General features: G+C 30.8%; 5 protein-coding genes across 5 annotated transcripts; 1 reads left to right on the top strand and 4 right to left on the bottom strand.

The window, feature by feature from the left end:
• Nucleotides 1–3,761: 3,761 nt before the first annotated feature.
• On the bottom strand, nt 3,762–5,143 carry BX663DRAFT_547087 (uncharacterized protein). Its single transcript, XM_051530988.1, has 5 exons — nt 5,013–5,143; nt 4,772–4,959; nt 4,608–4,711; nt 4,443–4,521; nt 3,762–4,362 (listed from the first exon to the last, which is right to left on the bottom strand). The coding sequence occupies exons 1-5, from the start codon at nt 5,108–5,110 to the stop codon at nt 3,986–3,988; spliced, it is 846 nt and encodes a 281-aa protein (XP_051377563.1). The 5' UTR covers nt 5,111–5,143; the 3' UTR covers nt 3,762–3,985.
• Nucleotides 5,144–5,161: 18 nt separating this feature from the next.
• On the bottom strand, nt 5,162–6,971 carry BX663DRAFT_527885 (uncharacterized protein). The gene is made up of 5 exons (XM_051530103.1): nt 6,513–6,971; nt 6,174–6,452; nt 5,951–6,112; nt 5,767–5,895; nt 5,162–5,675 (listed from the first exon to the last, which is right to left on the bottom strand). The coding sequence occupies exons 1-5, from the start codon at nt 6,955–6,957 to the stop codon at nt 5,533–5,535; spliced, it is 1,158 nt and encodes a 385-aa protein (XP_051377564.1). The 5' UTR covers nt 6,958–6,971; the 3' UTR covers nt 5,162–5,532.
• A 1,241-nt stretch (nt 6,972–8,212) lies between these two features.
• On the bottom strand, nt 8,213–9,522 carry BX663DRAFT_547089 (uncharacterized protein; the record flags this gene model as incomplete). Its single annotated transcript, XM_051530989.1, has 3 exons — nt 8,213–8,525; nt 8,586–8,717; nt 9,402–9,522. The coding sequence occupies 3 exons, from the start codon at nt 9,520–9,522 to the stop codon at nt 8,245–8,247; spliced, it is 534 nt and encodes a 177-aa protein (XP_051377565.1). The 3' UTR covers nt 8,213–8,244.
• A 3,817-nt stretch (nt 9,523–13,339) lies between these two features.
• BX663DRAFT_527892 (P-loop containing nucleoside triphosphate hydrolase protein) lies at nt 13,340–16,275 on the top strand. The gene is made up of 9 exons (XM_051530104.1): nt 13,340–13,804; nt 13,877–14,128; nt 14,194–14,450; nt 14,516–14,817; nt 14,885–15,084; nt 15,139–15,569; nt 15,629–15,784; nt 15,844–15,974; nt 16,028–16,275. The coding sequence occupies exons 1-9, from the start codon at nt 13,391–13,393 to the stop codon at nt 16,252–16,254; spliced, it is 2,370 nt and encodes a 789-aa protein (XP_051377566.1). The 5' UTR covers nt 13,340–13,390; the 3' UTR covers nt 16,255–16,275.
• On the bottom strand, nt 16,239–18,609 carry BX663DRAFT_302390 (uncharacterized protein). The gene has a single exon (XM_051522043.1). It carries the CDS (start codon nt 18,264–18,266, stop codon nt 16,302–16,304), a length of 1,965 nt encoding a protein of 654 aa, XP_051377567.1. The 5' UTR covers nt 18,267–18,609; the 3' UTR covers nt 16,239–16,301.
• Between the last annotated feature and the right edge of the window lie 834 nt (nt 18,610–19,443).

A 19,443-nucleotide genomic window follows, 5' to 3' on the forward strand; every position in this document is an offset into this window, starting at 1 on the left:
TTCGTTGTACAATTTTTGTATTATCTTTAATAAACTATACAAAGTTTTCACAGACTTGCCTTCTGTTCATTTTTCTTTCCTTGTCTTTTTGCTAATCAAAACAATCATTTCACTAACAAATTTGACGAATCTCCACAAATAGATGAAGAACAAGAGCCCGGAGACACTGATATCGACGAAGCAACTTCCATAAAAGAGCGAAATATCATCGATCCTGTAATGATTGAACGAGGATACCCGCCTTATTCCCCTATGCTCAACTCTATCGAGCAGTTTTGGAAAGTTTTGAAGGATAGCGTCAGAAGAAGTAAGTAAGTTGACTGATGTGGACGCCTCACTTTAAGGACTATTGAAAAGTTCCGGTTGAGCATTCGCAGGGTTTCATTCAACATTATATAAATCGTTTCCCTAAATACTTAAATAAAGAACCTTTGTAATTTATATGACCAGAAGTTGGTCAAAATATTTGTAAAAGATGCTTAATTTATTCTCTTAAAAATTCGGTATTTGGCTTGGACAAACACTTTTAGCAAAAATGACAAAACGAATGAAGTTTGTGAAATTTATTTTTCAGTTTTCGACACTTATTTTTACCCTTTGACAATTCATTTTTATGAAAGTGACAATTATTTTTGTGAAAACGCCAATTTCCAGATGTCTGACTGTACTTGATAAAATTTCTTGTCAAGTAGTAAATTTTCTACTACTCAATAAAATGTTTTTATCTTCATTACAAAATGTTATAAAACCAATAAAAAAAAACACTTGATAATATGTAACGGGGTGAAAGATTTTTATTTCTTATAACGTAGCAATGATTTTTGTTTTTTCCAACTGTTTGATGTTTGATTTAAGAATAGCCTAATGTGTCTAGCGCGGTCACGGCCACAGTGACGGTGACGGTGATGTATAAACTTTTTGGTCATTTTTTTTTTCTTTTTCTTTTTTTTTTTTTTTTCTTTTTTTTCTCATTGTAAATCTGGGGAATCAGATGTTACGTTAATGATGAAATGTCTATTGAAGAAAATGAAGACATTAAAGAAGAAGAAAACTCAAATGGGTACTGGGAGACGCAAAGAAGAGTTAGCCCACCAACTTATAAAGCTTTTATGGCTAATTTTGGTACAGCTGAGGCCTATCAAAGGTTAGAAATCAATAATATTATTATATTATGTTATACATTTATTAACATTAAGCATTTTAATAATAGATTTATGATTAATTATGGTATATGTTATGGAGGAGACCATGTATGTCGTTGTAATGGCAACTCAGGAAGTATAATGTACTTAGAGGATAATGGCTCTACTAATATTAATTGGAGATGTAACGGAAGAATAATAAATCATGAAACAGGCGAAAAATGTTGTAATGGTAAGCGGATTAGTGCGCGTCGCGACTCGTTTTCAGTAATAGAAAGCTTGATATAAGCGATATCATGGCAATTTTATATTATTGGAGTATCGGAGGTATAACAAGGCAAGCAATTGCTAATATGGTTGGCTGTAAACTTGATACTGTATCGCGTATCATTAATGATTGGTATCAGGTTATGCAAGAAGATTTAACAGCCGATGGCTGTCAAATTGGTGGTATTGATGAAAATGGCAATTCAATTATAGTGGAAATTGATGAGTCAAAATTTAGTAAACGAAAATACCATAGAGGTCATCATGTAGAAGGATATTGGGTAATAGGCGGCGTTAGACGTACAGCACAAAGAAAATGTTTTCTAGCTGTTGTACCTAATAGAAATGCGGAGACAATTCGTAATATAATTGAAGCGTACGTTAAACCTGGCTCAACAGTATATACAGATTGTTGGAGTGCCTACAATGGTATAGAGGAATTTGGTATGGAACTTACTCACCGTACAGTCAACCATTCTGTTTCTTTTCGAGATGGCGATGTTTGCACAAACACCATTGAAGGTATTTGAGTTTCTTCTTCATAATTTGTATAGTGTTTATCAAGTTAGTTAATACATGTAGTTTTTAATATCATATAGGTACATGGAATGGCCTGAAAGTCAACATTAAACCAGCAACGAGAACAAAAAAAATCAGTTCCATGGCTACTTATTGAGTTTATATGGCGTAGAAAACATTACGGAGACGTATTTGGTAGTGTTTTGAAGTGCTTAAAGGAAGTAAGCTATAGTAATGCCGCGAAAAATCCTGCATGGTTGACTGAATATACTGAATAACATTAAAAATATTATTATTAATAAATAAAAATAAATGTAAATCTCTTCTATCTATAATATTTTTTTTATAACGTATTGAATTCAATCTATATATAACAATGTATACATCTAAAATTTCAGTTTGACGCTTAATAGTTACAATATTAAATGATAAGCTATTTATTACTAAGCTTTTTTCTATTAATCAATCATGTCATGATTGTAAGATTTGTAACTTAATTCAATAAGATAAATAGTCATAATAGAACATATAGTGCATTTCTATAATAATTCTGCCTATACACATATTAAGTATATTTACTCTTGTATAGAAAAATAATCAATAAAAGTCTTACATCTAAGAATTTATCTTCTTCTATTACTGTTCTACTGAATATAAATTTATGAAAATAACTTTACAAGCCAAGCTGTGGATAAACTAAGAATAATGCAAATATGTGTAATAATTGATTTCACTCAAAGTACACATACTAGTTATAAGAATATAAATATATACAAAAGATATGAATATTTCTATAATGATTCTTGATATTATAATAATTGAATCATCATTCTCTTTCTATAATTTTATAATCAGATAAAATGTGTTATATTTTTATCTTATTATTATTCTCAATAGATATAAATGCTCTCACATTATTCACCTTCATTTTAAAATTTAACTTATCATCTAACCTTTTTCTCAATAAATCTATTAACAAGTCTGAACATACTTATTGTCTTTTTTTTTTTTTTTATTTTATTTGAATTACTTGTAAACCACAACAAGTAACCATTCTCCCATTTGGCATCTAAGGCGCGTACAACCTTGATTCAGCTAAATTAAATACCAATGTACAATATTATTTGATACAGTTTGTTTTTTTCCAGGTACAGTGCATTGATACACTTAGTATTTTTTTTTTATATGTATATAAATATATGAAGAGCTTCAGAAAAAAAAAATTATTGAAGAGGGAGTCCTTTGTAGTGTAGAGGTGGATTAGATTCTGTTCTTGTTTGCTTCTACTACAGCCGTGTTACTCCCAGGAATTCTCTCAATGCTGCGGGCTTTCCTCTCTTGCATGGTAGGAAATTACCCCGCGATTTAACAACATCTTTTTATCGACCTCCATTTGAAGGCCTGGTGTTGAACATTGGATTCTGGAAGGTAGCATGTTATCATTAAAGCTTAGAACTAACCCCGATTTTATTATTAAATCACTCCCATCTACAGCTAACAAAGTTCATCTCTCCATGATCGCCGCTTGGCCAACAGAAAGGCGCTGCCCTTTCCGATCAAGTTGTTTTATTTACCACAATTTTTTTCTTTATAAACCCAAGATTTTAGGTGTAGTTGCCGAGTTGTGGTATTCAAAAAAAAAAACCAGATTCATTATAAACTCAATGGTAGGAATCCCTAGATTGATATTTAACCTGAATTTACTTATGCCGTTATAGGCATCTGTTTTTATACTCAATAAATTGATGATATTTCTACAAATGTTAATATTGATATGACAATAAAAACGCAAATTTTACCAAGAGTAAACATGGTTTTTAATATACATAGTATCTTTGTCTTTCATTCTATTATTAAATATGATTAAAACAATCTTATTTTTATCTTGAAGCTTTTTTGTTTGCCGTTTTTTATCCTTTTACAGTAAATAGCAGTAATATCCTTATATTTAAATAACAAAAGTATTTCTTTCTTTAAAAAAAATAAATAATACGAGGTGATGACGAAAGAATTGTAGATGTAAAGTGCCGTCCTATGTATATTAGTATACAGAGTTTTTAATTGAGGGATGGGATAGGCCAAATAGCATTAGGATCATTTTGATAACGATCAAAATGATCTCTAAAGTAAGTCCAGCTCGATACACTTTTTATATTAGTATCATAGTCATGAGGTGCATAGGCATATGACTTCATGTCCTTTCTGATTTCATTCACTAGCAATGAATGAGTCAAGTCGTTAACCGTAGATCCCTGAGGCAGTTTGAATCCTGTACAATGATAAAGTAAATAGCCCGATTGCTTTCCCATTTTCATAAAAGGACAAAATTTTGATACACGAGACCAATTAACCTCAACAGCATCCATTGTAGTGTTAGATAATGTGCTTTGTTCCAATTCTTTTGTGTTGCATTTGAATGTAAAAAACTCACCCGCTATACAAATGTAAATATTAATATATTAAAAAAAAAACCTGAATCATTGATATAGCAATGCTTCACTATTATTTTATTACCTTCATACATTTTGTTTGAGTCAAATTTATCAAATTTATGATCTTCTGTATATAGCGGATTTGTATAAAATAAAGGAATCTAGTAATATGTATGTATGTATATGTATATATATATTTAATAGATTATAAACTTATTACTGCTTTCACTTGTCTTTCATTACATACCTCCGATATAACTGTAGATGTTTCGCTAAATTTATTATGACGCACTTCAAGTGGAATAGCAGTAGGAAGAGACATCTGTACAGGATCATTTGCAATATGAATCACTTTTGAAGTAACTTGTAAGTTATTCATTTTAAATATATAAATATATACTTGAAACTTACCTGGTAAATCCTTTTCTCCTGTCCAAGGATTATCCCACTTTGTTAATTTTTCACCAGTAACAGGATCCAGATAATAAGTTAATTCTTTTCCAGTAACTTTGAGTTTACCTTCTTCAATCTTTGCCTTTGAAATATTCATACCCACACATTTAAAAATCTTTTTAGGCTGTTGACCTGGGATAAAGGCACTGAAAATCAAGTTAATAAATATAATTAATTGCTATTTTTAGAGACTATTTACAATATAGAGCCCTCCCATTCAAAAATAGTATCAGATTTCGAATTTGTCGAATATCTTAATGAAAGAAGGTCAGCGACAGTATATTTAGAAGTGGACATAAAGAAGAAAAAAGGAACAAGAAAAAAAAAAAAAAAAAAAAGAAAAGAAACTATTATAAAAATAAAACTGAGTTTTATTTTATTAATCCTCAATTAGAAAGCAAAGGCTAAAGTAAAAAAAAATAAACTTATAAAAAGAAAGAAGAAAAGATAAAGTGTCAAGAAGAGGAATTAGATAACTAGGCTATCAAGGTTGGAAAGAGGAAGAATAAAGTTTTTCAAGTCAAACAGTTTATCTCATGTAATATAGAGCCAACAAATAAAAAATAGGGTGAAGCTAACATTGTAGTAGAGAAAGTTTTCATATTTTGAGTTTATCATTTTGTTTGAATTGACTAGGACAAGTCTTTTGGTCAAACGATTCCTTTTTATTAAATGTTCATGACTAATATTATTATTTATTTATCTTGGTATCTTCATCTTCAAGAGTTGAATCTATTAATAAAATATGAGACATACATACATGCACTTATATTTGTATGCATAATACCTTGCTTAACAAATAAATCATCCAAGTCATCATCGTCATTAATAGTGTATTTACTAAGCTTATCAATCTCTTTATCTAAAAACAATTAGGCTTAGTTTTCTTTCTTTCCCTCTTATCTAGACTTTCCCCCCCCACACACACACCCCTCCTCTCTTGATTGTTTTACCTTCATTATTAACCTTGTCAACATTCATCTTTCCTGTTTCTATTACTGGCTTGTTATTATCATGACTTGTTTCGTTATTGCTGATATTTGAAGCTTGTAATTCAGTAATAGTAGTGGTAGTAGTATCATCTAATAATCATTTATTAATACTATATTCAGATAACCAAATCTGTGTATACGTTACTTTGAATAGGAGAAGTAGTGGTGTTAGCAGCTTCAGTCCTAACTTGTTCTGCATCTTCTCGAGCTAGTCGTCTAGCAAATTCTTTATCAGCTAATAATTGTTCTGCAGAAGTAGATGTTTTTCTTTCTGTTACAAGTTGTTGTGGTTGAATATCATTTTGACCTAATATATATGTAATGAGATAAAGTGGTTATATATTTTGTTATGACTGGTAAATAGTTACCGTCCCATTCACATAAATTGTCAGAAGAACGTGTTGTATTATTTTGTTGTCGATTATGGTCAGAAAGGCTTAAATTACCCATGCCTGTCTCTAATACACCACCACCTAATGAGCTGGTTTGTTGTTGTCCTGAACTGGACATAAATTGATTGTACAAGTTCACAAGTTTGTTCTTGGCAGCTATTTTATTATAAGTTAAACTATAAAAGAAATGATGTCTAAATGTTACTCTACCTGTTCCAACTTCAATTACTTTTTCTTTAATAATAGGTAATTCCTCTATTAACCAACACAGTGTCAATAAAATATTTTATTTGCTTTTACATATGTTTCTTTTACCTTGAAAATTAAATAGAGATTGTTGTTGCTGTTGCTGTTGTTGTTGTTGCTGCTGTTGTTGTTGTTGGTTTCCATTGTTATTATTATTATCTTGTGGATAATGAACATCTCCCTCACGAGCCAAGCGTCTTGCATATTCTTCGTCTTGTCTCAATTGGCTTAATCCTTCCATTTGTTGAGGATCAGGTTTATAGGTAGGATCAGATAAGCCAAGTAATACTTCAAATGCAGCTTCGAGGTCACCACCTTGACTATCTAAAATAGTTTCAATCACGTCAACGTCTAAATCAGGGAAAGCATCTTTCAATGTTTTGACTTTAGGTGAAAGTTCTTGTTGTTGAACATTAGGAGTTGAAGCTGTAGAAAAGTCTTGCTCTCCCTCTTGAGTATTAATTACTTGGTTGTTCATTAGTTCTTCAACTGGTTTAGTTTGTGGTTCAGACATTTTTAAAAGTAGTGGATATAGAAATCTGGAGGCATTCTTTTCTCCTTTTTTCTTTTTTTCTTTTTTCTTTTTTTTAGCGGAGAATTAATTAACATGTACATTCAACAAAAATAGGATTAAATAAAATAATTTATTACATAATTATTATTATTTTTTATCTTTGTAAAAACGTAGTATCTAAATGATACTGGGGTTGCCCAAATTAGCACAATAAAATAGCAGGAAAAAAAAAAAAAGAAAAGAAACTAAAAACTATGAGAAGAGGCACAAGGTAAAAAGGGAAGATAAAGAGAAGTAGAAGAGGTAAAGGAAAGCTATAATAATGTTATAAAAAATAAAGTAGGAGAATGATACACTAGCTTCAGTTGTTAAACAGCCATCACAGTAGCCTAGAACCAGATTTTTTTTATTAGAAGGAGAAGGAATCTTATTTTCGAATATATAATTTAATTTGTGGAGTATGATACATGTTTCTAGCCAAAGAATAATCTAGACAGAACCATAACATGATGGATAACTGATTCAATAGAAAGGATACTGGATCAGCAAATGAGATAGGAAGATATAAGCGACAATATAGATGGATACAACAACTTGAATGAGGTTTAGTAAACAATTCTGTAAGATAATAATTGCATGATCGAGACTCACCGTCCAGTAGTCATTTAAGATGCTATAGGAGAATACGGCTCCATTCAACAGATGACATAGGTAGTCAAAGTATAGGATTTACAACCATATTAGAACGATACACACTTAATACTTTGGTGCACCGATTATACAGATTGTCTTGCAGGAACTAGAGTCAATATAGCTTGAATATAGATTAATTCATATCGTCTACATAGGGTGTACATCTTTTCTATAAGGGAGATTTGGTAAGGCGACACCGTTGCGAGGAGCTAACACATAATTTTATTCTACTTATTTATTTCAAATGGCAGATTGTATTCCATTTCTATTGGCTGTTTGTTTGTTTTGTTGTCACTAAACCGGACATCTGCTTTTTACTTCACAAACAAAAGGTATTTGCTTCAAGATGAGTATAATGAAATCAAATGTATACTCAGCCTCGTTCATTAAACCATCTAATTTATTTTCTTCGCCAGCCACAACATTACGACTAATGAAAGTGTAAAAATAAAATATGGATTGTCAATAAAGAAATCCGAAACGATTGTAGAGTTTTATTGGCTGAATTTATTTTTATTAGAATCATTGAAAACTTTCAAATGAATAAACCGAATCTCCTCAAAATTATTATTAGACACTTTATAATAGACAAATTCAAAGTTGAATAAGATACATTCTTTTTCGTTTAAGACCCAATTCTTTATTAATGCAACAATTCCAGTAGCTTTTAGAATGACAAATCCAACCCAAACAAGCATCAACAGTAACTGTCTGATACGCTTGCACACTATGAGGCGTAAGAATGGAATCCTCATCCAGAAGAGCCCTCTTGATGTTGCTTTTGGTTTTTGACCAACATTCTTCGATTGGCTTGAGAAAAGATGAATTGGGAGGCATACATAATGGCTTATATTCTCTATCATTAATAGTCTCAACTACAAAAGCGGTATGATGTATCTTACTACTATTCATGCCAATATAAAACGTATTCTTACCATGTTTATCAAGCATATCCATGATATCTTGAACGAATTTGATAATAGGATAGGACGTTGTGCCCTTCTTCAAGATCTTCTTCTTTTTCTCAACCTTGGCCTTTCTCTTCTTTGATTGATATTGAGGAAACTCTTTTTTGAATTTATTAATATCGCTTTGCTAAAGATGTTCAAGTCTAAGAGAAATTCATGATGCCAAATGGAGAGATACAACTGATGATACTGATATTAACACCTTTTCTGCTGTGAACATTGACTTTAGCTCTACTACATATCATTTGAGTGTTGAGACCAGCCTCATCAATAAACACACTTTTTTTTTTTTTTGGATATCAACATTTATTTCTTTCCATTTGCTAATAAGTTCTTCTTGAAGATAAAGAGTTCTTTCTAAATCTCTCTCAGTATTATATTTGGTTGCTTATTTTAAATCTAAAGAAACATTGTTCCGTCAAATGTCTCCATAATGCTGGAAGAGAAATTATAAAGCCTTCAAAATGGACAATAAGTGCCTATTATTCCATCTCCAGAGTAAACGAAAGATACTTATCAAAGCAAGAAACAAGAAAACGATATACTCAGAGAATATCTTTTTTTGTTGTTCCTCAATTTGCTTTCTTCTTTAAAGATTCCCCGGATGAAACAGTACCATCACCTGCGTTGAATTCATTAAACAATTTATAAGCAGTACTGCGCAGAATACTGCATCTTTTGTTGGTCTCTTTCTTCCTTTAAAACATCAATAAATCGGCGAATTTGCTTAAGACCTTACCTATTCTTCTATTTTTTTTTTATCTTCTGAAATAGTAATCACACTTAATTCAACGGTAGTCTCTCCTAGTTTTTCCTTCATGTTCTCTTCCATTTGAATGTCATAAACAGGAACATCGAAGTCAGCTAGTGTGATGATTTTGCCGTATTCATAAGCTAATTTCATAACTTTAGTTTCTGTTTCAGGATAATATTATATCAAAGTTCGATAATTGAGAAAAGAGTTTAATTTATTTCAATGAACGAGTTATTTCCTCTTCTTTGATCCTTTGAACTCATATAAATAAATACAAATGAAATATCTTAAAAGCAATGACTGTAAAAATTGTAATTAAAAGTATTCTTTTTATGTGGTTCTTCGCTATTTATTGGTATCCCTTTGATGAATTAGCTTATAGGCATATACATATCTGGATTAAATTCAACTCTATCAATAAAAAAAAAAGAATTCAAATGTCAAAGTATTTCTTCTCAATATTGCTTTATTTTAATGCCCATTCTGTTCTCAATATTTTATTCTTTAAATAATAATAAAAACAAACGTCCTTCCTAAATTTACAAAGTGTAATTCCTAATTCCAATTCTTCAAAGTTAGCACATAAATCTTTCATGTCATTATCATTCGTAGTTATAGTAGCTTTAACACCTTTATTAATTACTTTTAATTTATAGTTGCATTTATTTCAATTTTCAGTCGTAGAAAAATCCTACTTTTTTTTGTTCATCTTTTCATATTGATTCATGTATTTTTAACCTAGTTGCTTATAGAGTCTTGATAGCATTTTCTACAAATCTTGCTATATATCCTAATTGATAAGGCTTTTTTTTTTACGGTATTATGTAAACACTTGGAAGGAGCTGATTTACTTTCTTCTTTGGTTTCACCTCTGTTCTTCTCAAATCCATAGAAATATAAATACATTATAAACTTAAACTCGTCATTGTAATAACTGTATTTTTTGCTACACAAATTCGTTTGAATCAATAACTACTTTTTGATATATTTTGCTCACATACAACAGATATATCCTGTAAATGGTTTAAATTAAAAAGAAAATTTTAAAAGACAAATATAGATATTGAAATTGGAATTCAAGTATGGCGTTAAGTAGTAAGAGTATCTTTCAAAATCAGATACATATATATCAAGCTCAGGGTGGGGATTGCAATAAAAAAAGAATTCGAGGAAAAAATAAAAGAAACGAAGGACTTGCAACAAAGTTAATTTACATCCATCAATCACTCATTTAATGAATTACACTATACAAAATAATGAATTTATCACTACTCTATCCTCTGACACAAAAAAAGAGTAATTATTATTTAGAAACAATGAATGCTATTCAAATAAACGACTCGATACCTTCATCGCTTCGTCTTATATCTAGTTTGCAACAATCCAATTTCTTGTATAATAGTTCATTTAATAGAAATCAAGAAAACTCAAGCATACTTAATAATAATCTAATAGATGTCGAAGATCATGTTCATGTAAGGATTTTTTTTTTCTTTTTAATATAAATAAATTAATGGTAATTATAATAAAGGGTAATTTTTTTTACTTTGAATGACAATTAAAATAGACCAAGGTTATGATAATGGTATTATAACACCGGCTATGATTAGCATTTATCCTAACATAGCTAACCCCCATATCTGAACAACAACTGTCTGGTGATCTTATGTTAACACTTAAGCAGCAGTCTAATGAAAATACTGCCTAGTTAAATATTAATAACATAGAGCCTATGATTAACATTAAACAATTGAAATATATATCAAGAGAGCAACCTATTGCTCGTTCAGTTGTACTTGAAAAAGAAAAATAGCTGAAACAGCAAACTAACAATATGAATGAAGAAAATACAGAGGATGAAAAAGAAGAAATAGGAAAAAAAAAAAAGAATTCACTTGGTTGTGGTCATTGTGTGGAGAAAGATTTGACGCCCTGAAAGAATTGATTACACATCTAACGTGAGCCCATGCGGGCAGCGGAAAGGTATATACAAAAAAAAAAAAAAATAGTAAGCGTATCAAGACATGGTGCCTGAAAAAAAAACAAAACTATACCAAATAATATTGTACGCTGGTATTTAATTTAGCTGAATCAAGATTGTACGTACCTTAGGTGCCAAATAGGAGATTGGCTACTATCACTTCCCTTAAGATTCAATATTCCTAATATAGGATCAAGACATCGATAAAAGATACTTGTTAAAAATTTGTAAAAGAAACTGATTTATACGAGAAAAACTTGGATTGTCATATTTAGGAAATAAAAATAATATTACAAATTCTCACATAATTTTCCTTGGCAATTATTTTTTTTTCTCTCTTTCTTCTTTCACCTATCTAACATATATAATTCAGCAAAGTATGACTACTCTACTGGATGTTACCGATTATCGTGTTTGATAAGTAAGTAGTAATGTTTATTGTGGAAGAGGTTTCAATTCATGTTTACTTGAAATGTTTTTTTATTCCATCAATGGTAGTACCAAATAAATAACGTGTAACTTTGTATAGCAACTGTACTACACAATACGTATTAACTTTAGAGCCCATCCTCCTTTCTTTTTCATTTTTTTTTTATTTTATATGAGAAAAAAATTATTGAAGAGGAAGTCCTTTGTAGTGTAGAGGTGGATTAGATTCTGTTCTTGTTTGCTTCTACTACAGCCGTGTTACTCCCAGGAATTCTCTCAATGCTGCGGGCTTTCCTCTCTTGCATGGTAGGAAATTACCCCGCGATTTAACAACATCTTTTTATCGACCTCCATTTGAAGGCCTGGTGTTGAACATTGGATTCTGGAAGGTAGCATGTTATCATTAAAGCTTAGAACTAACCCCGATTTTATTATTAAATCACTCCCATCTACAGCTAACAAAGTTCATCTCTCCATGATCGCCGCTTGGCCAACAGAAAGGCGCTGCCCTTTCCGATCAAGTTGTTTTATTTACCACAATTTTTTTGTTTATAAACCCAAGATTTTAGGTATAGTTGCCGAGTTGTGGTATTTAAAAAAAAAATAAAAATAAAAAACATTTCCCTTTTATGCATGCATATGCTATAATCTCATATCATCAAACAATTTTTTTTTATAAGAATTCAACGACTATCGAAATAAATAGGTATAGTCAGAGTCACTTACTCTTCCTTTATTAAATTCCAGACTTAAAGTACCTGGACAAATGATATAAAGGAAATCGACTTCAACTTAATTATATAAACGTATAGTTGTTTTACATTAATTTAAGCTTAGAAGCCACAAAAGTACTTTTGAATCAACATTTATTTATTTTGATATTATAATACTTATACAACGATGTAATACATCTTGCTTTCTTAACGTAACTACCTTCTCAATGAATCAAAAAAAAAAAGTCTGATAAAGCAAATTCTTAAAGAGATACTTTATTTTTAATATTATGTTAACAGAGACAATTATTATCATTAAATCTTTTGGTTCATATTTTTTTTTTTATAAACTGCTTTAGTAACTATTCCTTTATCAGTAGTATCTTTAATTTGTTCTTCGACTATACTAGTTGAGGATTCTTTTACTTGAGAAAATGCTACTTATTAACCCCTTCTTCCCTTTCTTTCGATATTCTACCTTATTCATATTCAGGATCCTATCAAAATTATTGCTACCAAAATTTAGCTCAATGTTAGAACTATCTTGTTCCAACTCATATTCTTCAAAAACAAGTTGAAAGCTTTCTTTAATTCCGTTACATATTCCAATATCAGCATCATTAATTTTACTAAACTTAAAAGAAAAGAATAAGTCTCATCCTTAGCGTGGGGCTGTCATCATATATTGTAGCTCTTTATTTTTCTGCAACGTCTTCTTTCATTTATAATTTATAATTTAAACGAGATACAAAAGAAATTTAAACTCAAAAGCTATTTTTTTTTTTTGTGACGTGAATTTGTTCATCACATAATAAACGATATTTTGCTTTTCCCTGTAGCTCCCTTTTCTTTTAACCATCCAAACATATAAACATATATATTTTTTTTCTATAACATGTCCAGTTTTTATGATCGTTCTCGATCTCCTGTAAAAAGATCAAGCGGGGAAAATGATAAATACAGTCGTCATGAACGAGATTATGACAGACGAGATAGTCGACGTTATGACGACTATAGACACAGTCGATCGAGAAGAGATGATGATGACAATAGACATTATAGGAATGACAAACAGTATGACGATAAATACCGTGATGATAAGTATCGTGATGATAAATATCGAGATAATAAGCATCGTCATCGTCAAGAAGAAGTAAGTTATAAAGACGACAATCATGCTAAAGAGGAAGAGAATTCCAAAACGGCATCTCCTAGTTTATCAACAACAAATGAGACGAAAAAACGAGTGCCCATTTCAATTGAAGAACTTATTCAAAAAAAGAATGAAGAAAAGAAATTGACTGAAAAAGTAAGAGGGGAAAAAAAAAAAAAAGAAAAAGTAAAAGAAAAGGAAACCAAATGCTTAAAATTTTGTGTATAGCCCAAGTTTTTAACAAAAGAAGAACGTGCAAAACAAGCATTGGAAAAACGACAAAAGGAGGTAGAAGCCCAAAGACAAAAACAAGAAGAGGAAAGGAAGAAAAGAGAAAAGTTTGATATGGCAGCTGAAGATGAATATAGACGTGAATATCGATCATCTCGTTATGATAAAAGAGAACGTGTTAGAAGAGATGATACTGATTTTGAAGATGAAAGTGCAGCATTGACAGAAAAAGAAAAACAAGCCATTAGGGTAACGATTAAAATCTACATTTATGAATATGTATAGTTCTTTTTTTTTTCTTACTTTGTTTATAGGAACGTTACTTTGGTGGTGAACGTAAGAAAAGAAAAATTCGTAGAATGAATGAACGTAAATTTGTGTTTGATTGGGACGCAGGAGAAGATACTTCTTATGACTTTAATCCATTATATTCAAATAAACATACAGCACAAATGTTTGGACGTGGTCATATTGCTGGTATTGATATCAAAGAACAAAAAAAACGGCAATCCGAATTTTATGATCGACTTTTGAAAGAGCGTAGAACAAGCGAAGAACTAGAGAGAGCCAAGTACATTATTTCTTTTTTTTTTTGAATCTTATCTTGTTTTTCTTATTAATCTGTTTCTATTTTAGCGTTCTTAAGCAAATATCTATAAATAAAGAAGCAAAGACGAAATGGGATGAACGACATTGGACTGAAAAGCCTTTAGAACAAATGAAAGACAGAGACTGGCGTATTTTCAAAGAAGATTTCAATATTTCTACTAAAGGTGGTAATATTCCTCATCCTCTTCGTTCATGGGATGAGTCAGGTATTCCTGAAAACATCTTAAAAATTATCAAATCTATTGGCTATAAGGAACCCACACCTATTCAACGACAAGCAATTCCTATTGGTCTTCAAAACAGAGACATTATTGGTATTGCACAGACAGGTAAAAAGGAAAAAAAAAAAAAACTATATTATATTATGGATATACATATAGATTAATTATATTTCAGGTTCTGGTAAAACTGCATCATTTGTTATTCCATTACTTGCATATTTATCTGATCTACCAAAAATCAGCGAAGAGAACATGGCAGAAGGTCCTTATGCAATTATTATGGCCCCTACTCGTGAATTGGCACAACAGATTGAACAAGAAACACTCAAGTTTTGTACTCCTTTAGGCTATAACTGTGTATCCATTATTGGTGGTGTAAGTTATTTAAACATATATATCTATATTTGCTTACCTTTTATTTTATTTTAGCACGCTATTCAAGAGCAATCATTTAGTCTACGTAATGGTGCAGAAATTATTATTGCTACACCAGGTCGTTTAAGGGATTGTTTAGATAAAAGAATACTTGTGTTGAATCAGTGTACCTATGTGGTCATGGATGAAGCTGATCGTATGATTGATATGGGTATGGAAGCAGATATGAATATTATTTTAGATGCTTTACCAGTAACCAATATGAAGCCTGATGATGAACAAGAAGAAAAGTCAGATATTAGTTTACCAACAGGGCGTAAATACCGACAAACAGTTATGTTTTCAGCTACTATGCCATCTGCTGTGGAACGCTTAGCCAAGAAGTATTTGCGTAGAGAGGCAGTTGTGACAATTGGTCAAGCAGGACAAGCTACTGAGACAGTTGAACAACGTGTTGAAATGATTAATGATGAATCTAGAAAGACGTATGAGATTTTGTACATATACTTGAATATTGTTTCTAAACTAGTATATATTTCAATAGGAACCGACTTATGGAGATTCTCAACTCTGAGAGCTTTAAACCACCCATTATTGTCTTTGTTAATCAAAGACGTGAAGTTGATGTTCTATCTAAAGCTATCAATAAAGCTGGATATCATGCTGTTACTCTTCATGGTGGTAAATCTCAGGAACAAAGGTTTGTAGTAAAGATGATCTTTCGAGTTACTCTACTCACTTTTTTTTTTTTTTTAATAGAGAAGCAGCACTTGCCAAATTAAAAGATGGTGCAGCAGATATATTAGTAGCTACCAATGTTGCTGGTCGTGGTATTGATATTAAGAATGTGTCTCTTGTCGTTAATTATGATATGGCTAAATCAATTGAAGGTAAATACAAGATAATTTTCTTTTAACTTAATAACTGATCATTATATAAATAGATTACACTCATCGTATTGGTCGTACGGGTCGTGCTGGCAAGTTTGGTGTGGCTATTACCTTCTTATCTAATAAAGATAGTGAAGTTATGTATGATCTTAAACAAATGCTTGCTAAATCAAATCTTTCAAAGGTACCACATGAATTAGCTATTCATCCAGATGCTCAAACCAAACCTGGTACTATAAAGACTAAAAAGAAACATGAAGAGACTCTTTATCAATCTTAAAATGTTATATACATTATTTTTATTATCCATAATAATAAAATAAAAACTTAATTTTCACATTGATAATCATCATCAAAGTTGGCAAATTGAAACCAAAGCCCATCTGCAGAATGAATGGTAGGTGTGTTTGTAGTAGATGATGATGATGCACCAGGTGTATTAGCAGTATCGGTAGTAGTTATCACATTGTCACAAATGGGTGTATTACTATTAGCAACTGGTGTAGTGTCATCACCCATAGGCGATGATTCAGCAATAGTTATAATAGGTGTAGGTGATAATTCATTCAATGTGGATGATACAGGCACCTGCTCATCTTCATGACTACTATTCATTGTTGTATCTGAGAATAAGAGAGATGGAGGCTGACTAAAGATATGTAAGTCACTCATATTTAAAGATGAGCTTGGTAAATCAGTATCATAATTTGAAAAGAGATGATCGTCTTCTTCTAACATACTACTCCATTGTTGATCTTGTTGACTACTCATGGTATTTTCATCGAAATTTGAATTTACATTAAAATCATCCCAAATATGTAACTGAGATGAATTAGATAAATAATCATGTATATCTGTTTGAGAATTAAGGCCTGCTTCTGAACCATCATTATCTTCATTATTTGCGGGAGTAGTGATAACACTAAATAGTTCCTCATCTTCATTTTGATGTATAAATTCGGGAAATAGATCAGAGTCGTCTTTAACAGGTGTTGCTATTTGATTAAACAAGTCTTGAAGCTGTTGGTTATGATGTTCAACATCACTCGCTTGTGAAGAGGTTGTTTGGCTGTGTTGTAAACGATCACTAGCATCTAATAAACATTGTAATAAATCTTTTCCAACTTGATTTGCTTCAGATAACTCGGGTTCCATACATTTTGAACAGTAAGCATCTTTATCTATTTCTGTGGATTGACTATCGATCTGTATTTTCGAATTACATTTTTCGCATTCAATAATAGTAGTAGATTTTGTTTCTGTACAGATAAAATTTAAATTACGTTGTTGTTCTTCGTCTTCTTCTTCCACTGTACTCCCACCGCTACCGCTACCGCCACTAATACTATTTCCAATCATTGTATTAAGGGAAGTATCTTCTGATAACTGTTTTGACACTGCATTCTTACATCGCTCTAAATGATAAGCAAGCCCATTACGGTTTTTATATTTTTTATTACAGGGCTCACAAACATAATAACAAGAGCCATCTGATAGAGTAACAGGCATAACATCAGCAGCAGCCGATCTTCTTTTTAATGTTGTCGTCATTCGTCTCACTTTAGGCATTGTAGGTGTTTTAGGTGTACGTTTTTTATGGCGTGGTGTCTTATTAGTCTGTCTTTGTGGTGAAGTCATCATAGATTCATTCTCATTCATCATAGGTGAATCTGCTAAATAACTTCGATGATATTTGTGGGCTGATTTTTGACGACTAAACAAATTTTTACCATTTCCTATAACTGCTAACGTTGACTTGAAATGTTGATTAGTTATTAATCTCACAGTATGAGCCACTGGTTTAGGTGGAATATATTCTTCTGATAAAAAGTGAAATAGTTCATGGTCTTGTTCGAATTTTGACATCATTTTAAATTTAGCTTGACAGAGCCGAACTTTTAAAAGATCACTAATAGATTTAATGTAATTGTAACTCATGTCGCCTAAATGAGGCGATGTTGATGGCCAAAGCCCTGTGCAAGTTTGAAATAAAGAATTTTGATGTCGTGACTTTTGTTGTTGTTGTTGTTGTTGTTGTTGTCGTGATCGTTTACGTTTACCATTTTCTGGTGATGTTGTAAGATCCATATCCATTCTTTTATAACCACTATGGTGTGATAACTTTTTTGATTCATCATTAAACTCAACATCTCGAACTTCTTTCTTAATAGTTGGTTCATTTTCTTTAGATGAATAGCGCTGAACATGATGAATAGCATAAAAATTATCTTTAATCTTTTGTGAAATTGCATATCGTTTAGCAGCGTTATTAGATTCTGGTTTAGAATTCATTTCTGTAGACGCATGATTAGATTGTGAATCGAGAACATCATTTTTATTTTCAACAGGTGTTAAGATTGTTAATGTACTAGAGTAATGAAACAGTTAATTGTCATTATAAATTCAATGAGAATATAAATCTTACTTTGGTTGAACTTGTTGATTAGAAGGAAAAGATTGTAATACTTCCAGTGTTGAATTCATCTATTTAAATAATATGGGTCGATAATATTTCCACTCTTGACTATTATTCTTTAAAGAGAATAAGTAAATAGATAAACTATATAAAATTGCGTAAATTATATGAAAGAAAGAGAGAAAAGAAAAAAAAAAATAAAACAAAAAACAGGGCAAATCTAATATGCATGTGGACTATGTAAGGATATAAATTAAAAAAAAAAAAAAAAAAAAAAATAAAAAAATTAAAAATTAAAAATTAAACCCAAACTTTCCATGTATTACACATACATGTATAACTTGATTACATATGATTTATTATTTCTCCCTTTGATTATGTACATTAAATAAAGTTAATATACACACATGCATAACGTCCTGCAATACATGCATTAATCTTTTTTTTTTATCACGAAAAATCACGTAAAAATAAACAAACGCGGTTTTATTTTATTTTCAGTCAATAGTATGTATGTGTTACTTCTTTTAAAAGAAAAAAAATAAAAAAGTATTACAAGTCCTAGTCCTGCTAAATCCAAAATTCTATCTTACAATAATAGGAGCAACCGATTAGAATCGAAATATAATTAACCTTTTTTTAACGAAATTAAAATTAAATCGAGAAAAAAGGAAGCTTCAGTGTTTACACATTCTTATACTCAATATAGACATATATTACCTGTAATAATCTAAAGCCCTTACAGTAAACCATACTCAATAAACCAATTTATGATAATTTTTTTTTTTTTTACTAAAAAGTAGTAGCCCTCCTTTTCTACGCCAAGTTGAATGGGCTATATCTATCATGTTCAAAGAAGCGTTGACATTCCTCGGTCAATGTGTTTTACATGTTTTGTAGGTATCAGCTCCATTGCCTTTAACTCTTTTTGCTTCTGTCAAAGTTCTCGATAGGTGCTTGTTATAAACTTGGGATGCTAAAGTGTTCATCAATCGTGACTATAAAAAGTTCTTCTTGATACTCTCTTCTTTTTAATTCCGGGAAGAAACGACC

The sequence above is a fragment of the Cokeromyces recurvatus genome, assembly GCF_025118155.1.
Source record: "Cokeromyces recurvatus strain NRRL 2243 chromosome Unknown BX663scaffold_54, whole genome shotgun sequence".
NCBI classification, from domain to species: domain Eukaryota; kingdom Fungi; phylum Mucoromycota; class Mucoromycetes; order Mucorales; family Mucoraceae; genus Cokeromyces; species Cokeromyces recurvatus.

What these genes read in the sequence shown, in the direction of transcription:
- BX663DRAFT_547087 (XM_051530988.1), bottom strand. Translation starts at nt 5,110, where the DNA reads ATGTCCACTTCTAAATATACTGTCGCTGACCTTCTTTCATTAAGATAT. An exon ending in CATCTACAGTTATATCGGAG is followed by an intron (nt 4,522 to 4,607) that starts GTATGTAATGAA and finishes ACATATTACTAG; the next exon opens with ATTCCTTTATTTTATACAAA. An exon ending in CTCAAACAAAATGTATGAAG is followed by an intron (nt 4,363 to 4,442) that starts GTAATAAAATAA and finishes ACATTTGTATAG; the next exon opens with CGGGTGAGTTTTTTACATTC.
- BX663DRAFT_527885 (XM_051530103.1), bottom strand. Translation starts at nt 6,957, where the DNA reads ATGTCTGAACCACAAACTAAACCAGTTGAAGAACTAATGAACAACCAA. An exon ending in ATCTCTATTTAATTTTCAAG is followed by an intron (nt 6,453 to 6,512) that starts GTAAAAGAAACA and finishes GTTGGTTAATAG; the next exon opens with AGGAATTACCTATTATTAAA. An exon ending in CACTACTTCTCCTATTCAAA is followed by an intron (nt 5,896 to 5,950) that starts GTAACGTATACA and finishes AATGATTATTAG; the next exon opens with ATGATACTACTACCACTACT.
- BX663DRAFT_527892 (XM_051530104.1), top strand. Translation starts at nt 13,391, where the DNA reads ATGTCCAGTTTTTATGATCGTTCTCGATCTCCTGTAAAAAGATCAAGC. An exon ending in TATTGGTATTGCACAGACAG is followed by an intron (nt 14,818 to 14,884) that starts GTAAAAAGGAAA and finishes ATTATATTTCAG; the next exon opens with GTTCTGGTAAAACTGCATCA. An exon ending in AATGATGAATCTAGAAAGAC is followed by an intron (nt 15,570 to 15,628) that starts GTATGAGATTTT and finishes ATATTTCAATAG; the next exon opens with GAACCGACTTATGGAGATTC.
- BX663DRAFT_302390 (XM_051522043.1), bottom strand. Translation starts at nt 18,266, where the DNA reads ATGAATTCTAAACCAGAATCTAATAACGCTGCTAAACGATATGCAATT.